The sequence below is a fragment of the Scyliorhinus torazame genome, chromosome 30 (genome assembly GCF_047496885.1).
Source record: "Scyliorhinus torazame isolate Kashiwa2021f chromosome 30, sScyTor2.1, whole genome shotgun sequence".
Taxonomy (NCBI): Eukaryota; Metazoa; Chordata; class Chondrichthyes; order Carcharhiniformes; family Scyliorhinidae; genus Scyliorhinus; species Scyliorhinus torazame.
This window is the reverse complement of record NC_092736.1, coordinates 1,635,064-1,662,035: the sequence shown is the minus strand read 5'-3', so window position 1 is coordinate 1,662,035 and position 26,972 is coordinate 1,635,064. Positions and strand designations below refer to the sequence as shown.

The window sequence follows — 26,972 nt, the reverse complement described above, 5'->3', positions numbered from 1 at the left end:
GTTGTAGAGGTGATAAGTAGTTGGCAGATGCTGATGGGTCAATGACTCTGGCTCTGTGCTCAGAGTCATCAGAATTGTGGCAGGGCTATCACACAACTCCACTGCCACAACCAGCGTCTGCAGCTGCAATTTCATAGATATTTTTTCTTATCTTCTCTCTTCCACCATCCAACATGGTGCCTCTGTTTAATGTTCAGCTCTGGTTCCAGCCTCAGCAGCGTTTTGAAGGAAAGTCCAGGTACCCGCTAACTTTTATGTGAAGAAGTATTTCCTGTCTGAACCGCTGACCAACCCGGCACTAATTTAAAGTTAGATCCTGTTGTTCTGGACTCCCCATAACAGAGGCAGTAACTTGTCTCTACTTATCCTGAAATCGTGCTACTTTTGTAATCCCTGAATTTTCTATACTCATGGAAATGGAACCTTGTCCACACCGGATGTTCTCCTCATTTAACCCTTTAGCCCTGGTATCATTCTGGATGAATCTGTGCTGCACCCACTCTAAGACCAAACCACACTTGCTAAGAAGAACTCCATGCAGTTACCCCAGATGGGGTTGAACCAGAGCTTTATACAACTGAATTCAATCCTAACCACCTATTGAGGAATCTTCTTGCAAAAAGTCAATGGATTGTGATCAAGAACTGACACCCTGATCTTTTTTGACTTCTACGCCCATGGTGCCGCAAGTAATTGCAGCCTCCCTCCTGTTACGCGTGCAGAGGCCAGGAATTGAAACGATAAGCTCCATATGGTTTCGAATCACGCTCGGTGCTGTTAGTTCTGGGTAAGAATTCATGACACGGAATCTGCTCAGGTCAAAAATAGCTGCAATGTTTTTCTCAACAAAATAAACCCAAAATCGTGAAATAAAACCTGCTCTACACGATTTGAGAGATCGAAAGCCGCCTCAGATGTAGTGCCGAGGGAGTACCACATTGTAGGGGGTGCCATCCCTTGCTTGGTACATTAAACTGATGGGCCAACTGCCTATTCCTGAATATTTCTCACCTGATGAAGGAGCAACACTCCGTAAGCTAGTGATTCCAAACAAACCTGTTGGACTTTAACCTGACGTTGTAAAACCTCTTATCGTGTACACCCCAGTCCAACGCCGGCATTTCCACATCCTGAATATTCCTGTTCCTGAATATTCAGAATCAGTAAAGTTTCTACATTGTAACATGGCAGCATTCACAAATATTTCATTGGCTGTGAAGCACTTTGAGACCAGAGGTTGTGAAAGGTGCTGTACAGTTCCTGTAGTTCAGTTGGATATGAAATCATTCCATGTCCTAGTTAAAGAGAGTCAGAGAATTCTGCAGGATGCCTTGCCAACACCACTATACATATCCAATGCCTACTTATGGGATTTCTTCGTGCATAAAATAGTTACACGCATATATGATATTATATAAGTTTTTATAACATAAACAACAAAGAGAAACTTGTGTTTAAATAGCATCTTTCGTGACCTCAGGGTTTCTTTTTAAAAATAAATTTAGTGTACCCAATTCATTATTTCCAATTAAGGGGCAATTTAACGTGTTCAATCCACCTACCCTGCACATCTTTGGGTTGTGGGAGGCAAAACCCACGGAGAATGTGCAAACTCCACACAGACAGTGACCCAGAGCCGGGATCGAACCTGGGGCCTCGGCGCCGTGAGGCTGCAGTGCTAACCCACTGTGCCACCGTGCTGCCCGACCTCAGGGTTTCTGAAAGTAGTTTACAGACAGTGGTGTTCTTCTGAAATGTACTCACTGCTGTGATGGAGGAAAGACAACAGCCAAGTTGAGCACAGCTAACTCACACAATTCGAAATCTGATTATATTCAGATAATCTGTTTTAATGACATTGGCTGACGGCTAAATATTGGCTCCCAACAGAGAGCACTCACCTGCTCTTGTTTCCAAAGTGCCACGGGAAACTTACTCCCACCTGAGAGGGAAGACAGTGTTAACACCCTACCCAAAGGCAGCACCTCCACCACTGCATCGCAGAGTCAGCCTTGATAATGTGCTCAGGTTTGTCCAGGGTAAAACTTCGACCTTCTGACACAGAGACGAGATTACGGGCAACAGAACCGCAGCTGACTTGGGGGAAATTAATGTTTAAAATAAATTCTGAATTATCAGAAAATTTGAATGAAACTTCAATGAGAAGTAGACATTTCAAACACCGACTTCAGTGGATGAAGTAGCACCTCTTGGTTGATTTCAATAAAACATTCTTAATCTATTGCTTTCCATTGCAAAGTGGGTTGAGTTAAGCTATTTTCTAATGTGGACCAAGCCTCATGAACCAGAGAGTTTCGAGGCAAGACTGCCAGCCCGTTTACTCAGTCATGCCAGAATGAGCTCCCTCAGCCACTTTGGTAACCTTTGGGCATCATTGGGGAAAGGTCACAGAGAGCGACAGGCAGCAGTCAGGAAAGAGACAAAACAGCAGAGTGAAATGATCGGCTGTCGGGTAGAGGGTGCGCAGGACTGACAGAGCTGGCTTCACCACATCGTACAGGAATTGGTGCAATCATTGAAAACATGAAACTGATGGACGTAAGATAATTATTATATTCAGCAGAACGATTTCTACAATGACATGCCTGCAACACTGTATAATTTACCACAGACTAATAACATGCACAATTTCAAGTTCCATCAGAGTTTCACAGTTTCCCTGTGCATGACAGGAGGAAATACTGAGTTCAGCAAGCTGATCAGTAATGTGCCAGACATGGTGTGAAACTGAGTTCCGAAACACCGTTTAAATTAAATGGAAAAATGAAGGTACAATTATTGACAAAATTCTCTGCACCCTCAACCATGACTTTACAATCAACTCATTCAATCCAATTACTGCCTGATCTACAAAACCCAAACCAGGTCCAGAAAAACAGGAAAAACATTGTACAACTCTGACCAGACCATAAATATTCACATTCAGGATGGATGGCGCAGTTTTAATGAATATACAAAAACTTCACCAGATTTGAATTATTCAACCAGGAATGACACTACCGTCAGCGTGGTTTTCATCATCTGACTATTGTCAATCTTCCCACACACAGCAGCTCCCTCATTCCCCATTTGGTTAATTAACCGGTGAACGTGAAAATGACCCTCAAAGACCCGAAGGTCCACATTAAATCCATTCTCTGCCCAGGCCAAGCAGATTCAGCAATGATAGCAGCTGAGGCATTACAGCTAATCTCACCAACCCAGTGTCGAATTAGGACAGCGTTTAACCAAACTTCTTGCTCCTGTTCACGTGCCTGCACAGGATTCAGTCGGGCTACAATGCCTTCCACAACTGAAGAACATTCAGATACCCCAATGTCGATGTTTATACTTATGGAGGGGCTACTTAAACAAGGTGTTGGAAAAGCAATACTCAGGGAATTGTCCCCCAGCACCTTCAGAAACTGTCCCCCAGTGAGAGTCAGCACCTTCAGGAACTGTCCCCCAGTGAGAGTCAGCACCTTCAGGAACTGTGTCCCAGTGAGAGTCGGCACCTTCAGGAACTGTCCCCCAGTGAGATTCAGCACCTTCAGGAACTGTCCCCCAGTGAGATTCAGCACCTTCAGGAACTGTCTCCCAGTGAGATTCAGCACCTTCAGGAACTGTCCCCCAGTGAGATTCAGCACCTTCAGGAACTGTGTCCCAGTGAGAGTCAGCACCTTCAGAAACTGTCCCCCAGTGAGAGTCAGCACCTTCAGGAACTGTCCCCCAGTGAGAGTCAGCACCTTCAGGAACTGTCCCCCAGTGAGATTCAGCACCTTCAGGAACTGTCCCCAGTGAGAGTCAGCACCTTCAGGAACTGTCCCCCAGTGAGATTCAGCACCTTCAGGAACTGTCCCACAGTGAGAGTCAGCACCTTCAGGAACTGCCCCCCAGTGAGAGTCAGCACCTTCAGGAACTGTCCCCCAGTGAGAGTCAGCACCTTCAGGAACTGTCCCCCAGTGAGATTCAGCACCTTCAGAAACTGTCTCCCAGTGACAGTCAGCACCTTCAGGAACTGTGTCCCAGTGAGAGTCAGCACCTTCAGGAACTGTGTCCCAGTGAGAGTCAGCACCTTCAGGAACTGTCCCCCAGTGAGAGTCAGCACCTTCAGGAACTGTGTCCCAGTGAGAGTCAGCACCTTCAGGAACTGTGTCCCAGTGAGAGTCAGGACCTTCAGGAACTGTGTCCCAGTGAGAGTCAGCACCTTCAGGAACTGTGTCCCAGTGAGAGTCAGCACCTTCAGAAACTGTCCCCCAGTGAGAGTCAGCACCGTCAGGAACTGTGTCCCAGTGAGAGTCAGCACCTTCAGAAACTGTCCCCCAGTGAGAGCCAACACCTTCAGAAACTGTCCCCCAGTGAGAGTCAGCACCTTCAGGAACTGTGGCCGAGTGAGAGTCAGCACCTTCAGGAACTGTCCCACAGTGAGAGTCAGCACCTTCAGGAGCTGTGACCCAGTGAGAGTCAGCACCTTCAGAAACTGTCCCCCAGTGAGAGTCAGCACCTTCAGAAACTGTCCCCCAGTGAGAGTCAGCACCTTCAGAAACTGTCCCTCAGTGAGAGCCAACACCTTCAGAAACTGTCCCCCAGTGAGAGTCAGCACCTTCAGGAACTGTGGCCGAGTGAGAGTCAGCACCTTCAGGAACTGTCCCCCAGTGAGAGTCGGCACCTTCAGGAGCTGTGACCCAGTGAGAGTCAGCACCTTCAGGAACTGTCCCCCAGTGAAAGTCAGCACCTTCAGGAACTGTCTCCCAGTGAGAGTCAGCACCTTCAGGAACTGTCCCACAGTGAGATTCAGCACCTTCAGGAACTGTCCCCCAGTGAGAGTCAGCACCATCAGGAACTGTCTCCCATTGAGAGCCAACAACATGAGTCAACAGTCGGAGTAGCGCAGTGGACAGCACTGCTGAATCACGGTGATGAGGACACCGGTTTGATCACAGCCCCGGGCCACTGTCCGTGTGGAGTTTGTACACTCTCCGTGTCTACGTGAGCCTCACCCACACAACCTAAAAAGATGGATTAGCCACGCTAAATTGCTCCTTAATTGGAAAAAAAAGAATTGGGTACTCTAAATCGATTTTTTTTAAAATTAGTTAACAGTCAACATAGAAAGTAGGAGCAGGACTTGATCTTACAGCTCCTGGAGCCTCAGCAAGGCCTCCTATAAACCATTACTTGCTCACACAGCAGATAACTATTGCCAACATAGTGGTTACAGGATATCAGGAACAATCTATCAGCCATTTTTAAACCATTACGAGGGATACTGCTTCGTGCTTTGTCTATGTAGAAAACCAAACATCTGAATGAATACGCTCCCCAAACACCCACAAAAACAAGTTTCATAAACTCTGGGCATTCCCCATGTTTATATGTACTGCTGAGCTCCAAAAGCAGCCTTTGACTGGCCGTCTCTATGTGTCGATACTGTCTCTGGCTGATCTTATTGTGCTCTGCACTGTGCAGCTAGTCCGAAGGAGGACGGGGGTCAGATAAGCATCCAACACAGACATAAACCCACCTATGTGAAGAGTCTCCAAACTGAGACACTGAAACCCAGAGGGAGACTTTCCATTTGCACACACTTCCTCCTCCCCGCCCCCCGCCCCCCAAAACCTTCAGATAGGACCCAGGATTACTAGGCACAGGTCAGCAAGAGCAAGGGCTTAAGGTGCCAGTGTGCACAAAATGACAGAGTATAACCAGCAAAATTTATGCAGTTTGTTGCAAAGAACACGAGTAATGAGGAGGAGAAAGAGGAAACAACATTAAAACTGGTTGAAACTGAGGGGGGGCTGCAATCATTACACCCAGTGCAGGAATGGAATTTAGACACTAAATCAGTAGGTAAGCATGTAGCCATGGCTCCTAATTGGGAAAGGTGATTGGAATCTAAAGGGAACAACTGTCCCAGCCGATGCACAAATTGGAGAGTGCCAGGAACTGCTCCCCGAGATGGCGCTCCACAACAGTACCCACCTGTCACTGTCAGCTTGGCAGTCCTGCTCACAATGGTCCCCAGGCTATCGATAGTGGCGACGCATTGATAAAATCCTTCATCGGGTTTGTGGTGTTTAGAATGGACCACACTCCGGATCAACAGGGAACCTTCTGGAAGCATCTGTCTGCGTTCATCCGAAACAAGGTTCAGGAATGTTCCATCTTTTCTCCATTCAATTTTGGCACTGGGTTCAGAGAACGCTGAACAGTTGAGAATAACTGAGGACCCACGTATCGCCAGTGTGTCTGCTGGCTCCACCGTGAAGTAGAAAGGGGTAAAAGTTCGGACGACAGATTCTGTAGAGAAAGGGAGAAGTGACACGTAATTAAAAGAATATTTCATGTTTCTGCAAAATAAGCATCGTGCAATTAAAGGAAAATGTTCCAGCAGTGGGACAGCCTGGAAACCAGCCAAAGCGATAGTTATCCTTAAAATCGCCACATTCACACCATTGTCAATGCATTAGCCAATACTGTACTGCGACTCAGAATAGAAAGTCCCAGGAACTTTACACAGTGCCTAGTCTCTACTGAGTTAACTGACCTCAGCTAGGGCAGCACTTCATTTCAGTAGAGAGGCGGGCGGGAATTAACCAGGACTCTCACTACTAGTGACATCCCAGAGAGCACACCAGGAAAGCGGGTCCCTGGCCACTTCCCCCTCATATCGACATGCAGGACAGTCGCTTGCAACCAGGGAGCTGCACCCCGCAGCAAAGGTTAGAGTCTTCAGGAGAAGGGAGAAGAAAGGGGGAATTGAAAACGTGGCTGGAAAGCGAGTGAAATGAATTGGGATGGAGATCTGCAGAGGTGACTGGAGGCTGTGACAAGGCTGGCCAAAACTCAGTGTAAAATCTCATTTTGATTTCAGAAATGCAAATCAGATACAAACTGAAGCTGTGCTGCAGGAAAATTCAACTCACTGGAACATAAGACGCAGCCCGAAACACACAAACACACAGAGACAGACAGACACATACATTTGTTTTTAAATTTAGGGTACCCAATTCATTTTTTCCAATTAAGGGGCACTTTAGCGCGTTCAATCCACCTACCCTGCACCTCTTTGTGTTGTGGGGGTGAAACCCACGCAGACACGGGGAGAATGTGCAAACTCTACACAGACCAGTGACCCAGAGCCGGGATCGAACCTGGGACCTCGGGGCCGTGAGACTGCAGTGCTACCACTGCGCCACCATGCTGCCCGACAGACACATACATAGCCTGACACACACACACACACAAACACACACAGGCAGACACACCCACAAACACACACAAGCAGCCTGACACACAGGCACACTCAAACACACAGACACACACACAGGCGCAGCCTGACACACACACGCAGCCTGACATACGAACACACACGCACGCGCAACCTGACACACACACACACACATAGACACACACACACACGCGCAGCCTGGCACACACACACAGTCTGACACACACAGACGCACAGACACGCGCGCAGCCTGACACACACACACGCAGCCTGGCACACACACACGCAGTCTGACACACACAGACACGCGCGCAGCCTGACACACATACACGCAGCCTCACACACACGGAGCCTGACACAGACACACGCAGCTTGACACACACACGCGTAGCTTAACAGACACATGCACACACACATTTATTCATGTGAAATAAAAGCCACTGATCTCACTGAAAATTTTTCACTTGCTGTGCTGGATCTTGTTAGCAGCTCTAAGCACTCTCCGACTGTTTAATTCCGCTTCAGCTAACCAGACTTTCCAGCAAGGAACACTTCAGACTCAGCACCAAACATCAGAGAATTCAAGGGTGCAGATGTTAGGGTTATGATCCTTCACAATGACATAGCCTCACAGTCTCTCAGTGAGACGGCTCCACAGTAATATCTGCTTCCATCCTGACTGGGTGACTAAAACATCACCACAGGGAGGGAAGACGGTGGTGCAGTCACTGAAACAATCCAGAGGTCATAGCAGTTTAACCTATGACATTTCTAATGCTTCCCAGTTCTGATGAAAGGTCACAGGCCTGAAACACGAACTGTTTCTCATCATAAATGCTGCCGTAACCTACCATTTCCCCCATTCCCAACATCCACAGTATTCTCCTTTGTAAAAAAAATTTAAAGTACCCAATTATTTTTTTCCAATTAAGGGGCAATTTATCGTGGCCAATCCGCCTACCCTGCACATCTTTGGGTTGTCGGGGTGAGACCCACACAAACACAGGGAGAATGTGCAAACTCCACACGGACAGTGACCCAGAGCCGGGATCGAACCTGGGACCTCAGCGCCATGAGGCGGCAGTGCTAACCCACTACGCCACCCTGCTGCCCCAGTATTCTACTTTTAACCAGTAATCCGGAGCTCTGGGTCAGTGCTCTGGGGACGTGGGTTAAAATCCCACCAGGGCAATGGGATTAATTCAAATCCAATTAATGTAATCTGGAATTGAAAGCCAAACTCAACCCATGGTGACTATTAAATTATCATCAATTATCGTTAAAAAAATACCATCTTGTTCACGAAAGTCCTTCAGGGAAGGAAATCTGCCGCCCTTACCTGGTCTGGCCTACATGTGACTCCAGACCCACAGCAATGGGGTTGACTTTTTAAAAATAAATTTAGATTACCCAATTCATTTTTTCCAATTAAGGGGCAATTTAGCGTGGCCAATCCTCCTGCCCTGCACATCTTTTGGGTTATAGGGGCGAAACCCACGCAGACACGGGGAGAATGTGCAAACTCCACACGGACAGTGACCCAGAGCCGGGATCGAACCTGGGACCTCGGCGCGTGGGACTGCAGTGCTAACCCACTGCGCCACCGTGCAGCCCTGGGGGTTGACTCTTAACCGCCGAGTGAGACACTCAGTTTAAGGGAAATGAGACATGAGCAACAAATGCCACTTGAATAGTGATGCTGACATCTTGTCAAAGAAAATTCCGGAGTGAACAGAGTTTCCATTGACCTGGTCGCTCCATGTTCCGTCCCCACTCTGTGCTCAGCTACCTGTCCTCACCAGTTTTGTTATTTTTTTAAATCCTTTCACAGGATGATGGCGTCACTGAAAAGGCCAACTTCTGTTTTCCATCCATCATATTCCTTAAACTGAAGAATTCAGAGGGCATCAAATTGCTGAGAATACGTCACGGATTATAGTCCCAGAGACCAGCTTTATATTGTTTACATTTATTAACTGAAATCAAATTCCACTATCTGCAGTGGTGGGACATGAACTCATCCCCAGAGCACTTGATTACTCATCCTGTGACATTACTGTGATGTCACATGTCCCTGGTAAGGGAGTTACAAAGGATTCAAGATCATGATAAAATCTGCCTAGAATTAAGCACCATAGCGATGACAATAGGGCTGTCTTCCATTGTTGGATAGTCCATTGCTGTTCTTTGTCAACCTGTTACCTGAGGAATGGCATATTGGGTGTAGTATTATAATTCCTGTGCAGCAGTCCCCCAGTGAGAGTCACAGCACCTTCAGTAACTGCCCCCCAGTGAGAATCAGCACCTTCAGGAACTGTGCCCCAGTGAGAGTCAGCACCTTCAGGAACTGTCCCCCAGTGAGAGTCAGCACCCTCAGGAACTGTCCCCCAGTGAGAGTCAGCACCTTCAGGAACTATCCCCCAGTGAGAGTCAGCACCTTCAGGAACTGTGCCCCAGTGAGAGTCAGCACCTTCAGGAACTACCCCACAGTGAGAGTCAGCACCTTCAGGAACTGTGCCCCAGTGAGAGTCAGCACCTTCAGGAACTATCCCCCAGTGAGAGTCAGCACCTTCTAAAAGCCCCGCAGAATATTTGTGCTGGTCTAACTGTTTTCAGCATACAAGGTCATAAGTGTGGAACTAGATAGTGAGTGTTGCTGGGAAAGAATCTGGTTAATGGTACAAGTTAGGAAGAAGTGTTGGTTCAAACATTACAACAGTTCTATTTAACTGCATCGGAACTCAGCTTCTTTATACTGTTGGGGTATGTAATTCCTCTTAGCCAACATCCTGCATTACTAATGGAATCTCTACTGTTGTCAATCTGATTCCCTCGCAATGTTCTTCTCTAGACGGCATATCAAGGATGTCGGTTGCGTTATTGAGTCATCTGCCATTAAAGTGAGGTTTAATTCTACCAAGGTAATGATACCCTTTGTCTTCTTATTATCTCTGGTTTTCTCTGATGCTTCTTGTTCAGCCTCGGAGAGCAGGCAGACCCTGTTTAACACCCAGGACAGGCTTACCATGTGAAATTTGAACTTTGTGCTGACTTTAATCCAATCTCATTGTTCAAAGGACATTGTTATTTTTTGTGTGTTTGAGAGACGGGGGAACGAGGAAGGGAGGAAGATTGCAAACAAAAAACTCAAAGGCTCTCAGAAACATCGCAACGTGCTTCACACACAAATGGACCTGTCGCTGCCTCCTCAGCAAGTCTGACATCCATTTTGTGCACCACTGCATTCCACAGATTGTCGTTTGGTATTGTCACCTAAGGGAAGAATGTTGGCCAAGACAAAGGTCCTGCTATTTAAGTGGTACCTTGAGGACTTTAACATCCTCTGAGAAGGAGTATGGGAGCTTTGTCAGAATTTCTTTTTTAAAAAATAAATTTAGAGTACCCAATTCATTTTTTCCAATTTAGGGGCAATTTAGCGTGGCCAATCCACCTACCCTGCACATCTTTGGGTTGTGCGGGCGAAACCCACGCAAACATGGACAATGACCCAGAGCCGGGATTGAAACTGGGACCTCGGGGCCGTGAGGCAGCAGTGCTAACCACTGTGCCACCGTGCTGCCCTTTTGTAAGAATTTCTAATCATGTGATAATAAATAAGAAGCTCGCAGGAGACGGTTCATTACGAGAGAGATTTGTGTATCATGCAGATTCCTCCACCAAACGTCTGAATTTTCTCTTCATGCATTCTTCTGTTTTATAGTGACCTTGGGCGGGATTCTCCGACCCCCTGCCGGGTCGGAGAATCGCCGGGGGGCGGCGTGAATCCCGCCCCTGCCGGCCGCCGAATTCTCCGGCACCGGATATTTGGCGGGGGCAGGAATCGTGCCGCGCCAGTCGGCGGGCTCCCCCCCCCCCCCCCCGGCGATTCTCCAGCCCACGATGGGCTGAAGTCCCGCTGGTTTTATCCTGGTCCCGCCGGCGTGAATTGAACCACGTCCCTTACCGGCGGGGCCTAGCGGTGTGGGTGGGCTCCGGGGTCCTGGGGGGGGGGGATCTGGCCCCGGAGGGTGCCCCCACGGTGGCCTGGCCCACGATCGGGGCCCACCGATCCGCAGGCGAGCCTGTGCCATGGGGGCACTCATTTCCTACGCGCGGCCATCAGCCTCCGCCATGGCCGACGCGTAGGTGAACCTCCCCCCCGTGCATGCGCGGGGTTGACATCAGCAGCTGCTGACGCTCCCGCGCATGCGCAGACTTCCGCCGGCCAGCAGAGTCCCTTCGACCCCGGCTGGCGTGGCGCCAAAGGCCTTCCACGCCAGCCGGCGGGATGGCAACCACTCCGGCGCGGGCCTAGCCCCTAAAGGTGAGGGCTTGGCCCCTAAATGTGCGGACTTTGGGCGGCCCGACGCCAGAGTGATTCATGCCACTCCGCCCCGCCGGGCAGGGAGAATCCCGCCCCTTGTTCTTCCTTTTGCAGGGCCAGCATTTATTGCCCATCGCTAATTACCCTTGAAATAAGTGGCCTGTTAACATATACATAGACAAAGTCAATGATGGAATGCAGGCATCACTGGTTAAACTGTCATTTATTGCCTCTCCCTAATTGCCCTTCAGAGCTGCCTCCACCAACCGCTGCAGACCAAGTGGTATAGGAAAACCCAGAGTGCTGTTCGGAAGGGAGTTTGTCCAGGAGAGTGAAGGAACAGCTATGTAGTTCCAGGTCAGGGTGGTGAGTGACCTGGAGGTGTTCCCATGCATCGTTTAAAACAGTAATTCATGGGATGTGGAGGCGCATGCAATCCATGAATTAATGAACTTAAAAAATCCAGACACTTGGTCTATACTTTCCAAAACGTCCCCACCGAACCCACCCCGCCATCAGATTTCTCCTCTACCGAAGGGCGGCACGGTAGCACAGTGGTTAGCACTGTTGCTTCACAGCGCCAGGGTCCCAGGTTCGATTCCCGGCTTGGGTCGCTGTCTGTGCGGAGTCGGCACGTTCTCCCCGTGTCTGGGTGGGTTTCCTCCGGGGGCTCTGGTTTCCTCCCACAAGTCACGAAAGACGTGCTGTTAGGTAATGTAGACATTCTGAATTCTCCCTCAGTGTACCCGAACAGGTGCCGGAGTGAGGCGACTAGGGGCTTTTCACAGTAACCTCATTGCAGTGTTAATGTAAGCCTACTTGTGACAATAAAGATTATTATTATTATTATTATTATTAATAGGTGCCAAGCCTTTGTCTTTTGCTCGGCTGTCTATTCCATATGTGCAACTTCGGATGGTGTTTAGTAACTCCCCAGAAAGCTCCACCTTGCTCTAATACAATGAATACTGGGACATTATATTACAACCTGCCAGTAAAGACCTAGCAATTAACATTCACATTCAGTGAGGGAGGGGAGGGGGACAGGGGGGGTCTCACACACTCACATTTACATACATCACCTCATTGACATTTATAGAAACTGATGAACTCAGTTAGGGGTAATTGCATTTGAACATCTCCTTAATGAAGAGCTCAGTACAAGACAACCAATGACCGAGTACCTTCTCAAACAGACCCATTTTCAGACTGGAAGTCACGGCACACACTTACAATTAAAATCACTCCACCTTACAATAAGCCCTTGGGAGGCAAACACTTGTAATGGAGCATAGGTTACTGTGAATGCACATCATCAGAACCTGGAACACAAAACATTCAGCGTCTTTAGAAAGCACTGCTGGGCGGCACGGTGGTTAGCACTGCTGCCTCACGGCGCCAAGGACCCGGGTTCGTTCCCAGCCCCAGGTCACTGTCCGTGTGGAGTTTGCACATTCTCCCCGTGTCTGCGTGGGTCTCGCCCTCACAACCCAAAGATGTGCAGGGTGGGTGGATTGGCCACGCTAAATTGCCCCTTAATTGGAAAAAAAATAATTGGACACTCTAAACTTAAAAATAAATACTGCTGCAGTAGATACTTACTGACGCTGTGTGTACAACACGGAGACCCTTCCAATGACAGGACCAAGTAGAGAAACTGAGAGAAGTTAGTCAGAGACAGATACAGGTACAAGAAAGAGAAGCACAGAGGGCAAGAGGGATGGTATCAGAGAGAGAGATATGGCAAAAAGTAAGAGATTTGAACAGAGAAAGGCAATATAGAAGGTGCCCCTTATCGAGCCACTATTCACTCAAAACCAACTCAACTGGCCGAGACATGTTCGTATGCCATGACTCAGGACAAGGCTGGAGGACAGCACAAATGTTTTAGGGAGGTCCTGGAAGATTTCTTGAAGAGATCAAGCAACCCCACCAAACCACGAGAGACCCTGGCTTGTAATTAACCAAGGTGGAGGAGGTTTATTCAGGAAGGCACCAAACACAACATAGGGAGTTTGTCAGGAATGTGGAGAGGGAGTGGTGCAGTGGTTAGCACTGCTGCTTCATGGCGCTGAGGTCCCGGGTTTGGCTCTGGGTCACTGTCCGTACGGAGTTTGCACATTCTCCCCGTGTCTGTGTGGGTCTCACCCCACAACCCAAAGATGTGCAGGGTAGGTGGATTGGCCATGCTAAATTGCCCCTTAATTGGAAAAAAATAATTGGGTACTCTAAATTTATTTTTTCCAAACATTTTTAAAAAAGGAATGTGCAGAGGTGAAGGAACGGCGTCCACATCACCTACCAGCCCAGCTGCCCGGCCCTACACGCACCACCTACCCTGCATGTGACAGAGTCGGCAGATCACACATCGCAAAACCTATCAAACCAGAGTGGAAGTCATCCTCAATTCCGAGAGACTGTCTAAGGAGACGTGGCAGACAATAAAATGGGACTGAAAAACCAAGAGGCAAAAAGTAAAATAGTGGGAAGCTGACAAAAAGGTAGGACTCGGGAGCAGAGAGGTAGAGGGATAGGAGAGAAATAGAAAAAAAGTAGGACACAAACGAAGCACTGGATGGGAGACAAAGACAGGTAAGGGCATAGAGACCTAGAATTCTACCTATAATAGAGCTTTATAATGAAGCAGAGATGAAGAAGGGGCTGGTCACAGATAGAAGCCAACTGGGGAGGTATAATAATGTGCAACCCGTGCACCACTTCAAACAAGCCGATTAAATCAGACTAAGTGGTTTATTCGCAGTAGCTCTGGTCTCCTCCTACTAACCTACACTGTAAATGAAGGCGTCTGTGCTCGCTGTGTCTTGCATTCCCCAGCAATGCTGAACCAAAAATCACCCTGTGAATAAGGATCATTCTCCATTCATTATCTAATATCACAGGGATTTGAAACATGACAAAAGGATTTGGCAAAACCCCAAACTGCAAGTCACACTTGCCCTTGTCGATAATACCCCTGCTTTCTTATATTTGGTCACAGGAAGTTTAAGAGTAAACAGACTCTAAATAGACTCCATTTTATCATCTTCATCTATTTCAGGGAATTAAAATTCTGGCACAATGTGCAAAATGACTGCATCTATAAAATATATACACTGCCCTTGTGACCAGAGCTGTCTCGGAGGCCTGACATCAGCTCTTCACATGCAATCCATTGTCTTTGTAACTTGTTATTCACTGCAATGCAGTGGGGAAGTCTGAAGGATGCACCAGGGCAAGAGTTCTTGCCAGCCCTGGTGGGTGAGTATCTTCAGAATAAAGGGCCCACAATTGCTAAACACTGCATCAAACAGCATAATCACAAACAAACATCCACCCTTAACAGAGCTCCAACCACTCGGAGCAAAATAAAAGGCTGGAAAATGGACAAAGAGCAGCATCGACCTGATCAAAAAACCTGCTGCCTGAGGTACCAGCACCGCACTGGGAACTGAGTTCAAATCCACTCTTATTCGCTCTCACGGTATCCTCATAGAATTTACAGTGCAGAAGGAGGCCATTCGGCCCATCGAGTCTGCACCGGCTCTTGGAAACAGCACCCTACCCAAGGTCAACACCTCCACCCTATCCCCATAACCCAGTAACCCCACCCAACACTACGGGCAATTCTGGACACTCAGGGCAATTTAGCATGGCCAATCCACCTAACCTGCACATCTTTGGGCTGTGGGAGGAAACCGGAGCACCCGGAGGAAACCCACGCACACACTGGGAGGACGTGCAGACTCCGCACAGACAGTGACCCAAGCCGGAATCGAACCTGGGACCCTGGAGCTGTGAAGCAATTGTGCTATCCACAATGCTACCGTGCTGCCCGCAGTATCCTGACTGCATTGGAATCAGGATTCCTCACTCCATTGGCCACTCGAACTTTAGGACTTCCTCACCTGCGCTCAGACAAGCACCCAACACCCGGGCTGCTTCTCAACGCCTTGATGTCTGTGAGAGGCTATGGTTTGGAAAGCTGAATCCTGAGTGAAATGGTTCATTCATCAACCCCGACCTGAACACACATCCTTCGTTCTCCATGTTGTGCTGGCAAATAATTTCCCTTAGGCATCAGTAAAAGAAAATTCTGAAACCTATCACATTAGTGGTGCGGGATCTTGCTATGCACAAACTGACATAAATGTCTCCAAATTAAAACAGACCCCACACTCACATAAAACTGCTTCATTGGCTGTACTACCTTTGGGTGGCCTGAGGTTGTGAAAGGTGCTATATAAATGCAAGTTCTTTCTTTCCAGTTTCTTCCTCCTCCAACATACAGACTTTTAAAACCCAAGCTACGTGTCAGCAGCTCCCGGCTAATTTACCACGCCCCTTCTCTATTTGGTGCAGACCTGCTCTGTGGGGATGACCCCTTCACCCAAGTCTTTTATGGTTGAATATTATTCGGGCATAATGAACTAGCCATTGCATTCACAGGATTCAACAGACCAACCAGCAGTCCCACAAGCCCACCCCTTACCCAGAAGTTAAAAAGCGCCAACGGTTGGTGGTGGGAGAAGAAGGTTTATGATGAAGACGGCTTCAGGTCTTCCCAATCTTTAACTCGAAGAAATTCCAGCTCAACTGGGTCTGCTGGTCAGAGAAGATGTGGCAGAGCACAGGGTCAATGGAGAGATGGAGAGAGGCAATGGAGAGGTGGAGAGAGGCAATGGAGAGGTGGAGAGAGGCAATGAAGAGGTGGAGAGAGGCAATGGAGAGGTGGAGAGAGGCAATGGAGAGGTGGAGAGAAGCAATGGAGAGGTGGAGAGAGGCAATGGAGAGGTGGAGAGAGGCAATGGAGAGGTGGAGAGAGGCAATGGAGAGGTGGAGAGCGGCAATGGAGAGGTGGAGAGAAGCAATGGAGAGGTGGAGAGCGACAATGGAGAGGTGGAGAGCGGCAATGGAGAGGTGGAGAGAGGCAGTGGAGAGGTGGAGAGAGGCAATGGAGAGGTGGAGAGAGGCAATGGAGAGGTGGAGAGAGGCAGTGGAGAGGTGGAGAGAGGCAATGGAGAGGTGGAGAGAGGCAATGGAGAGGTGGAGAGAGGCAATTGCACGCAATACTCCAAATGCGGCCACACCAGAGTTTTGTACAGCTGCAACATGACCTCATGGCTCCGAAACTCAATCCCTCTACCAATAAAAGCTAACACACCGTACGCCTTCTTAACAACCCTCTCAACCTGAGTGGCAACTTTCAGGGATCTATGTACATGGACACCGAGATCTCTCTGCTCATCCACACTGCCAAGAATTTTACCATTAGCCCAGTACTCTGTCTTCCTGTTATTCCTTCCAAAATGAATCACCTCACACTTTTCTGCATTAAACTCCATTTGCCACCTCTCAGCCCAGCGCTGCAGCTTATCTATGTCCCTCTGTAACTTGTAACATCCGTCCGCACTGTCCACAACTCCACCGACTATAGTGTGATCGGCAAATTTACTCACATATCCTTCTACGCCCTCCTCCAGGTCATTTACAAAAATGACAAACAGCAGTGGCCCCAAAACAGATCCTTGTGGTACACCACTAGTAACTGGACTCCAGTCTGAACATTTCCCATCAACCACCACCCTTTGTCTTCTTCCAGCTAGCCAATTTCTGATCCGAACTGATAAATCACCCTGAATCCCATCCTCCACATTTTCTGCAGCAGCCTACCATGGTGAACCTTATCAAACGATTTACTGAAATCCATTTACACCACATCAACTGCTTTACCCTCATCCACCTGTTTGGTCACCTTCTCAAAGAACTCAATAAGGTTTGTGAGGCACGACCTACCCTTCACAAAACTGTGTTGACTATCTCTAATCAAATTATTCCTTTCCAGATGATTATACATCCTAGCTCTTATAAACCTTTCCAAGATTTTGCCCACAACAGATGTAAGGCTCACTGGCCTATAGTTACCAGGGTTGTCTCTACTCCCCTTCTTGAACAAGGGAACAACATTTGATGTCTCATCTTTACATAAGCCTCCTTCTTCCTCTTGACAAATGTTTTGACTGCTTTAGTAAACCACGGTTCCCTTGCTCGACCACTTCCTCCCTGCCTGACAGGTCACTATCACCAAAGTGCTCACCTACCTCCAAATCTAACACCTGTCCTGGTTCATTACCCAGTACCAAATCCAATATGGCCTCGCCTCTCGTTGGCCTATCTACATACTGTGTCAGGAAACCCTCCTGCACACATTGGACAAAAACGGACCCATCTAAAGTACTCGAACTATAGCGTTTCCAGTCAATATTTGGAAAGTTAAAGTCCCCCATAACAACTACCCTGTTGCTTTCGCTCCTACCCAGAATCATCTTTACAATCCTTTCCTCTACATCTCTGGAACTTTTCGGAGGCCTATAGAAAACCCCTAACAGGGTGACCTCTCCTTTCCTGTTTCTAACCTCAGCCCATACTACCTCAGTAGACGAGTCCTCATCAAACGTCCTTTCTGCCACCGTAATACTGTCCTTGACTAACAATGCTATCCCTTCCCCTCTTTTACCGCCTTCCCTGAGCGTACTGAAATATCTAAACCACGGCACCTGCAACAACCATTCCTGTCTCTGCTCTATCCATGTCTCCGATGTGGCCACAACATCGAAGTCCCAGGTACCAACCCATGCCGCAAGTTCACCCACCTTATTCCGGATGCTCCTGGCACTGAAGAAGACACACTTTAAACCACCTTCCTGCCTGCCGGTACACTCCTGCAACTTTGAAACCGTACTCATGACCTCACTACTCTCAACCTCCTGTATACTGGAGCTACAATTCAGGTTCCCAAGCCCCTGCTGAACTAGAAGTGGAGAGAGGCAAAAGAGAGGTGGAGAGAGGCAATGGAGAGGTGGAGAGAGACAGTGGAGAGGTGGAGAGAGGCAATGGAGAGGTGGAGAGAGGCAATGGAGAGGTGGAGAGAGACAGTGGAGGAAAAGAACTGGGTGCCAGCAGGATTCTGGAGGTGCAGGGTGAGGATTCGGGGGGAGCAGGGTGAGGGAGGGGGGTGCAGGGTGAGGATTCGGGGGGAGCAGGGTGAGGGAGGGGGGTGCAGGGTGAGGATTCGGGGGGAGCAGGGTGAGGGAGGGGGAGCAGGGTGAGGGAGGGGGAGCAGGGTGAGGGAGGGGGAGCAGGGTGAGGGAGGGGGAGCAGGGTGAGGGAGGGGGAGCAGGGTGAGGGAGGGGGTGCAGGGTGAGGGAGGGGGTGCAGGGTGAGGGAGGGGGAGCAGGGTGAGGGAGGGGGAGCAGGGTGAGGGAGGGGGAGCAGGGTGAGGATTCAGGGGGAGCAGGGTGAGGATTCAGGGGGAGCAGGGTGAGGGGGGGGAGCAGGGTGAGGATTCAGGGGGAGCAGGGTGAGGGGGGTGCAGGGTGAGGATTCGGAGGGAGCAGGGTGAGGGAGGGGGGTGCAGGGTGAGGATTTGGGGGGTGCAGGGTGAGGGAGAGGAACAGGGTGAGGAATTGGGGGGTGGGGGGGGTGAGGATTTGGGGGGAGCATGGTGAGGATTCAAGGGAGCAGGGTGAGGGAGGGGGAGCACGGTGAGGATTCGGGGGGTGCAGGGTGAGGGGGGTGCAGGGTGAGGGGGGAGCAGGGTGAGGGAGGTGCAGGGTGAGGGAGGGGTGGCACGGTGAGGATTCTGGGGGTGCAGGGTGAGGGAGGTGCAGGGTGAGGGGGAGCAGGGTGAGGGAGGTGCAGGGTGAGGGAGGGGTGGCACGGTGAGGATTCGGGGGGTGCAGGGTGAGGGGGGTGCAGGGTGAGGGGGGAGCAGGGTGAGGGAGGGGGAGCACGGTGAGGATTCGGAGGGACTGCAGGGTGTGGATTCGCAGGGTGCAGGGTGAGGATTCGGGGGGGTGCAGGGTGAGGAAGGGGGTGTGGGGTGAGGATTCGGAGGGACTGCAGGGTGTGGATTCGGGGGGTGCTAGGTGAGGATTCGGGGGAGCAGTGCCAGGAGTCTGCACCCCTGGGGTTGCAGGGAAATTTTAAAATTCTCAAGGCAGTGTGGGGGCCAGCCACGTTTGACATTTTGAAGAGACATCTATTTTGCAGACAATCAGTGTTGATTTGGGTTCTGATGTGCGCACACAGCTTATCCAATCTGTCCAGGATGTGACCTTCAATGAATGGGAGCGTGCTGCTCCCGCAGCAGGGGACCAGGCTCTGTTACAGCCCATGCAGTGGGGTGGAGCTTGGCTGGGCGCGCATGCTGTCAGCCCCGTGCTGATGTTTGTGTTCAATCCACATTTCCTCTTCACTTGTACAATCTAGGAACTTATTGCAAGAAAAACAGGAAACATTCCATTAATATTTCCTTCCACATCTCTTATCAGTATGAATGAGAACACCGGGCTGTTAAAGCGCTCACTGCCCTAGCAGGCAACATCAGGAACCTGGGTGTACCGTATTGAGTTCAGATGCCACATCAACACAGGTCCTCTGCACAAACACTCTGGCCTTCCAGATTTGCTGATGTATGCCCACACGAACCTCCAAATTCCCAAATACCAAGTCCCAAATTCAGTGTGCCCATATCTAAAGTCTGTTCACCCGCCCCGTGTACATTTGTTCCTGTTGCCCAGGCTGCCAAGCGAGGTGTGCCTATGGTTTAAATGTGCAGGACAGTAAACTAAATGGGCATCACAGATCAACACTCAACTCACAATGAGAAAGAAAAACAGGCAGATGTTAAGTAAGGATGTGATTCCAGCCGTTAAAAAAAGTTATTAAATTAAAGGTATTGCTCAGTCAAAGACTCTGGCCGATGTGTTAATACATAACAGCTCAGCTCTCATGATGGGAGCACATAATAGACCAGCAGTGTCCAATCCTGCTGCATGTCCCTGGTGGACACACAGTCACTCTCACACGGCTGCACACAAACTTTTACACAACCACTCACACACATATACACACACGCTCACTCTCACACACACACACAGGTACATGTGTGCACACACTTGCATTCACAAGCACACACACACCTTTATGTACAAACAAAAGTCCAGCAAGAGGCTACATCTTTAAAGGCACGGAACTACTTCTGTGCTGCATGGGCGGCACAGTAGCACAGTGGTTAGCACTGTTGCTTCACAGCGCCAGGGCCCCAGGTTCGATTCCCGGCTTGGGTCACTGTCTGTGCGGAGTCTGCACGTTCTCCCCGTGTCTGCGTGGGTTTCCTCCCACAGTGCAAAGATGTGCAGGTTAGGTGGATTGGCCATTCTGAAGTCTCCCTCTGGGTACCCGAACAGGCGCCGGACTGTGGCGACTAGGGGCTTTTCACAGTAACTTCATTGCAGTGTTAATGTCAGCCAACTTGTGACAATAAAGATTACTTTACTTTTACTTTACTTCTTTAAAAATACACAAAACATTTAATATCAAGTTCTCAAAATATTTCATTTTTGCCAAAAAGAAAATGTGGCCCCATTCAACCAGTAAAGTGTGTGTTAACCTCTGATGGTGGCCAAGGATGGGATTGAGTTTAAATGTGATGTCGCCAAATGCCAACATCCTTCAGAAATTTTCTGTCCATGTTTCCGCTGCAGGAACGGCTGCCCACGGAACCAGAGCCCCCAGCTCGGGGTGGGCAAAAGGGGAAGGATCAGCAGAACAAAAATATCTGGATGTCAAGCAAGTGACTTTGCTCCTCCCCGCAGTTCAATGTAAGGTAAACCTGACCTCCCTCTGCTGAATATTCATCGCTGTATGATCACAGCTCCCTCCAGCAAACAGTGGCTGTGAGAAAGCAGACAGAGATAAATGGCACACTTATGTAGTGACAGCCACACAGAAACCCTGCGCAATCCCAGAGTAATCACACCACCCAACACCAGCCAAAGCACGAATACTAATTAGCAAGGCAGGAGATGGCAGGCTAATGTTCATTAACACAGTATAGGACTCGAGAATCGGACACAATGCCCACTGACAGCATTCAGCTCAGCAACTCTTCAAACACCAGGACAAAGGCAAAAGGACTGTCTATTTTGGGACCTTTTTATTTTCTAAACAGAGCAGAGACCTCAGCACAATGTGCGGCATCTCACAAGTTTCACATTGGTGATAATGAAGACAGGAAGGCGATTGGAATAAACAGAGCTGTGAATCTGAGCAGATCGGATGGCACAGTGGCTAGCACTGTTGCTTCACAGCGCCAGGGTCCCAGGTTCGATTCCCGGCTTGGGTCAATGTCTGTATGGAGTCTGCACGTTCTCCCCGTGTCTGCGTGGGTTTCCTCCGGGAACTCCGGTTTCCTCCCACAAGTCCCGAAAGACGTGCTGTCAGGTGAATTGGACATTCTGAATTCTTCCTCTGTGTACCCGAACAGGTGCCGGGAATGTGACGACTAGGGGATTCTCACCGTAACCTCATTGCAGTGTTAATGTAAGCCTACTTGTGACAATAATAAAAGATTATTTATTTATGCACTGAAACAATCCCACATGCAGATGTTTTTAATTTTATCAGCCACAGGAGAATACTGTTCCTGCCTTACAGACATTAGAAGAAGAAATTCTGTCTGGAGGCAGAAATCCTTGTTGGATCAATAGTCTCGGATTGGTCACCCAAATGTCCATTCACAGTTACTCATATATTGGCAGGATAGCATACGGAATGTCACACCCCCACATGCCACATTCACACATGTAAACTTTCTAACGGGAGGAGGTCACTGGATCATGATAAGGGGTTTGAATCCAGAGCGATTCTTCCTCGGTGGACATGGTGCCAGATGCGTCCATGGCCACTGATCAACGCTGGTGTGTGTGGAGCAGCCCCGCTGGATCTGCAGGACGGAGGGTCCCATCCATGACCCCAAGCCCTGGCCCAATGCCCATGTGAATCCCGGCATTTACATTATTTGCTGTTTGAATTTTGTGAAAAAGCAATTCCTTTTAGCTTTGTTGCCTCATTAGCGGATAAATCATAAAGCAGCTCACCACGATCCATCAGTGACAATGACTCGAGACATCTGAGAGTTAATGGGGTCATGAATTTAAGCTTTCCAGGTGTATCGAGGCTGCCTGGTATTTACTGCACAGTGACCCAGGAAGACACACAGTTGAGATATCATTACAGCAGGCACCCAGCCTGTCTCCAATATCAGAGAGCACCCGGTAAGTGACGTTCTCATGCGAAGCTTCTAAATCACAAAGATGCACTTATTGTCGGGTCAGACAGTGCGGGACGTAGCTCTCTGACCCACTGTCCTGTGCTGCTGAGAGAGAGAGAGAGAGAGAGAGAGAGAGAGAGAGAGAGAGAGAGAGAGAGAGAGCAGTCCAGTTTTTATTTATATAAATTTAGTGTACCCAATTCATTTTTTCCAATTAAGGGGCAGTTTAGCGTGGCCAATCCACCTAGCCTGCACATCTTTGGGTTGTGGGGGCAAAACCCACGCAGACACGGGGAGAATGTGCAAACTCCACACGGACAGTGACCCAGAGCCGGGATCGAACCTGGGATCTCAGCGCTGTGAGGCCGCAGTGCTAACCCACTGCGCCACCGTGCTGCCCTAAGAGCAGTCTAGTTAACCCCACTCCCCCAGCTCTCTCCTGATACCCCTTCATTTCCTTTTCAAGTATTTCTCTAATTCCCTTTTTTGAAAGTTATTATCGAATCTGCTTCCACCGCCCTTTCAGGCAGCGCATCCCACATCACGCAACCCACTGTGTAAATGAGAAACTTCTCATCTACCCTCTGATTCTTTTGCCTTAACCTGTGTCCTCTGCTCACCAACCTGGTTACCAGTGACAATCATTCCTCCTTATTTACTTCACCAAACCCCTCGTTGTGCTTTCCATCAATTGACTCAATACCAGTCGAAACAAAGAATGTGACTTGCTCCTGGGATGACAGGGGCACAGGACAGGGTGGTAAAAGGAAGTACACGGAATCCAGAATTATCTTCAGCTTGACCATGGCCACAGGGCAACATTTGGGCGGATTGTACCTTATCCCAGGAGGAGAAACCTTTCGCCCAAAGGACGATAACTCTGGCAACGCAGCACTCTCCACAACTGCATCGGAGTTAGGATTATGCCCCAAGTTCTGGGATTTCCCCCCCCCCCCCCCCACTTAACCCCTCTATCCCCCCACTCCTCTTTTGAGATATTTTAAAAAATCTATGTCTTTGACCAATCTTTTGAACTAATCTAATATTTCCTTACGTGGCTCGGTGGCAAGTTTTGTTTGATCATCATTCCTGAGAAGAACCTTGAGATATTTCACATTAAAGGTACTATATGGGGGCAGCACGGTGGCGCAGTTGGTTAGCCCTGATGCTTCACGGCGCCGAGGTCCCAGGTTCGATCCCGGCTCTGGGTCACTGTCCGTGTGGAGTTTGCACATTCTCCCTGTGTCTGCGTGGGTTTCGCCCCACAACCCAAAGATGTGCAGGGTAGGTGGATTGGCCACACTAAATTGCCCCTTAATTGGAAAAAGAAAATGAATTGGGTACTCTTTAAAAGGTACTATATAAATGCAAGCCATTTTTGCTGTAGATTCAGGGCCCTGAGTGAAAATTAAACCCATGACCGCACATCGGCAATGTGACCACATTTCCTCAGCTAATATTGCTCCCAATGAGGGACTTTTCATTCATTACCCAAAACTGCCCCCACCCTGGATGAAAGGCCCGTACACAGCATTTGATTCAGTGTGAAATGACCCAAATTATACTCTCCCCGCACCGCCCCTAGTTTGGAACAGTGAATCTAGATGTTTTTGGTGAGGGTGTTTTTCAAGTGGACAGTGCAGGAATGCTTAACGGAGTACCATCACACATTACTGGGTCCCGCGTCAGAGACATCTCCCACATCAGCCACATTCTCTCTGTGTCGATACTCTCCTTTTCTGTACCTATCACCTCTGACTGGGTGTTCACGACAAGCTGCCCTCTTCTCCAGAGAGAAGTAACCCTCACTCGCTCTCTGCATTGCCTTCTCCCAGGCTGCCTGCACACTCTGTCTTTCTGTGCACGTCTGTGTGTCTCTCCCTGCTCACTAACGGCAGTGCAGTGTACTGCATGTTTCATGAATCAGAGGAGCACATATCCACAGGCTAATGGAGGAGAATAAAGCTACACATGCCAAAGGTTTCCATGGTTACCTTCAGTCAGTGAGGGACCTCAAATTGGGGGTGGGGTGGAGCCTGCCTACTTCCTGCAGCAGGCACAGCTCTGCTTTTGTTTAAGCAGAGCTCCAGTTCGTGTCGGCTGGCTTTTCACAGCTGCAAAGCAGTACGGTTTGAGAACACCGCCTCCATTGCAACCCTACCCCACAAATAAATAACCTCCAGTCCCTCTCCCTCCCCCACACCCTCTCCCTCTTCAACCAACAAGGTGCTGGTGAGTTAAACTGAGTGCACTGGCCCAGGGATTGGTGATGAGGCCCCTGTTGTTGTAACTACGATAATAACTTAAATTACTTCTCAACCACACGCCATCCCTCCACAACATCACCTGAAAACATAAAGTAAGGCTCCACATGTGTGGCACTCACCTCGATCTCATCACCAATCCCCTCAACCTCTCCACTCTGTCGTATATGTCACACCGATTGTGTCACGTCCAGTAAATCTCTTCCAACTAAACACTGGGAAGACCAGAGACATCGGGCGGGATTCTTTGTTGCCAGTGGCCGAAATGGGGAACGGCGATCGGGCGGAGAATGGCTTCCGAGACCGGAATCGGGGCAGGCGGCGATTTGATGCCGGGTCATGGTGCTCCGCCCCCCTCCATATCAGCATCATCGAGAGACGCAACCCCGTTGGAATGTCATTAGCGGGCCCATCCACGATGCTCCATCTCCGATGTGGTCTCAGCAGTCGTGAGCCTGGTGTGGCGGCTGCGGAGAGAGAGGGCGTGCCGACAGTGTCCAGCGGCGCCACACTCGGCCGAGATCCATGCCGCTGACCGGGGGGGGGGCTTCTGCCACTGCTGGGGGAGTGGTGGGGTTGGCCAGGAGGTGGGCTGTGGGGTGTGTGTAGGTGAAAATGAAAATCACTTATTGTCACAAGTAGGCTTCAATTAAGTTACTGTGAAAAGCCCCTAGTCGCCACATTCCGGCGCCTGTTCAGGGAGGCTGGTACGGGAATTGAACCGTGCTGCTGGCCTGTTTTAGTCTGCTTTCAAAGGCAGTGATTTAGCCCAGTGTGCTAAACCAGCCCCGGATGTACGCCCGGCTGCAGCTTGTCAGCCCTGCACGGACCCGGCAATTCTCCAACCGTTTTCCGTGCGTTCCGTGGGTGTTTCATGCGGTGCTGGTTCTAGCCCCTCACCGGTAGCGGAATCGGTGCAGGTTTCGCACCAATTGTCCCGTCCTGATCCATCCTCGGGATTCTCTGTTGGCTCCGGTACTTAGCCTCAGTAACGGAGAATCCAGCCGATTGTCTTTGGTCCATGCCTAAATCTCGAACACGAGCCACCAACTCCATCCCTCTCCCTGGAACTGCTGGAGGATGAATCAGACGATTCACAACCTTCGTTCCATATTTGATTCAGAGTTGAACATCCAAGAAACAAAAAGAAGACCACGAGAACCCCAGCTCTATGGGGAAGTAATAATAATAATCTTTATTATTGTCACAAGTAGACTTACATTAACACTGCAATGAAGTTACTGTGAAAAGTTACAAGCGCGTCCAAAACGCAATCTAACCCCCATCCAGGCCAGGGACAGAATCGACGTTAATCATACAGTAAAGAATAATGAAGAGAGGGCCAGCAGCACCAAGTAAAACTCGGATGCAGGATCTCGGAGGGGGGGGACGACACCTGCCCACCAACCACCACCTGCCCCCAAAGGCACCCCAAGAAGAGGACACCTTGATCACAGAGGGCAGCACTGAGCCTGGCCTAGTCCAGCACTGCGCTAAAAAAAAGTTAAATTATATTCCCAGGACCTCTCACAACCCAAACCCATACCCCGCGGACCCTGCACCTATCCAATCCCACCTAGGGCAAGCACCACTCCCACAAGGAGAGAAAGGTTAACACTCCAGCCCTGGCCAGGAGGGGACCCCATTGAGAAAGAAGAGCCATCGAGACACCATCAATTGGGTGTCCTGGGAAGGAGGGTCGATCCTCCTCCCCCACACCCCAAGGGTCCCCTCCCCACCACCAGACCAGAACCAGAACCAGCACCACGCTCACCCAGAAGGGAGGAGAAATAAGAAACCCAGAGGGAGGAGACACCCAAATCAATTTGTGAAACTGCTGCCAAAAGCCAAGGCCACCCTCAACCCCCACCCTCAAACACAGCCACCCACTCCATTCTGCTCAATAACAGACAAGATATTCCATCAGCTCCAATTGTACCAAAAACAGCTTAAGAAAGAGACCCACGTCAGGAGAAAAGACAAACTTGACCCGAAGGAAGAGACAGACAGAACCCAGTTCTCCCTAGGACGAAAAACGTC

General features: G+C 49.4%; 1 protein-coding gene across 10 annotated transcripts in view; it reads right to left on the bottom strand.

The window, feature by feature from the left end:
- LOC140404308 (neogenin-like) overlaps window positions 1-26,972 on the bottom strand; it is a 223,681-nt gene that overhangs the window by 146,655 nt on the left and 50,054 nt on the right. For all 10 annotated transcript variants that reach the window (XM_072492648.1, XM_072492655.1, XM_072492651.1 and 7 more), the window contains exon 2: window positions 5,983-6,300. In XM_072492648.1, coding sequence (XP_072348749.1) covers window positions 5,983-6,300 — 318 coding nt within the window. The remainder of the gene's footprint in view (window positions 1-5,982; window positions 6,301-26,972) is intronic.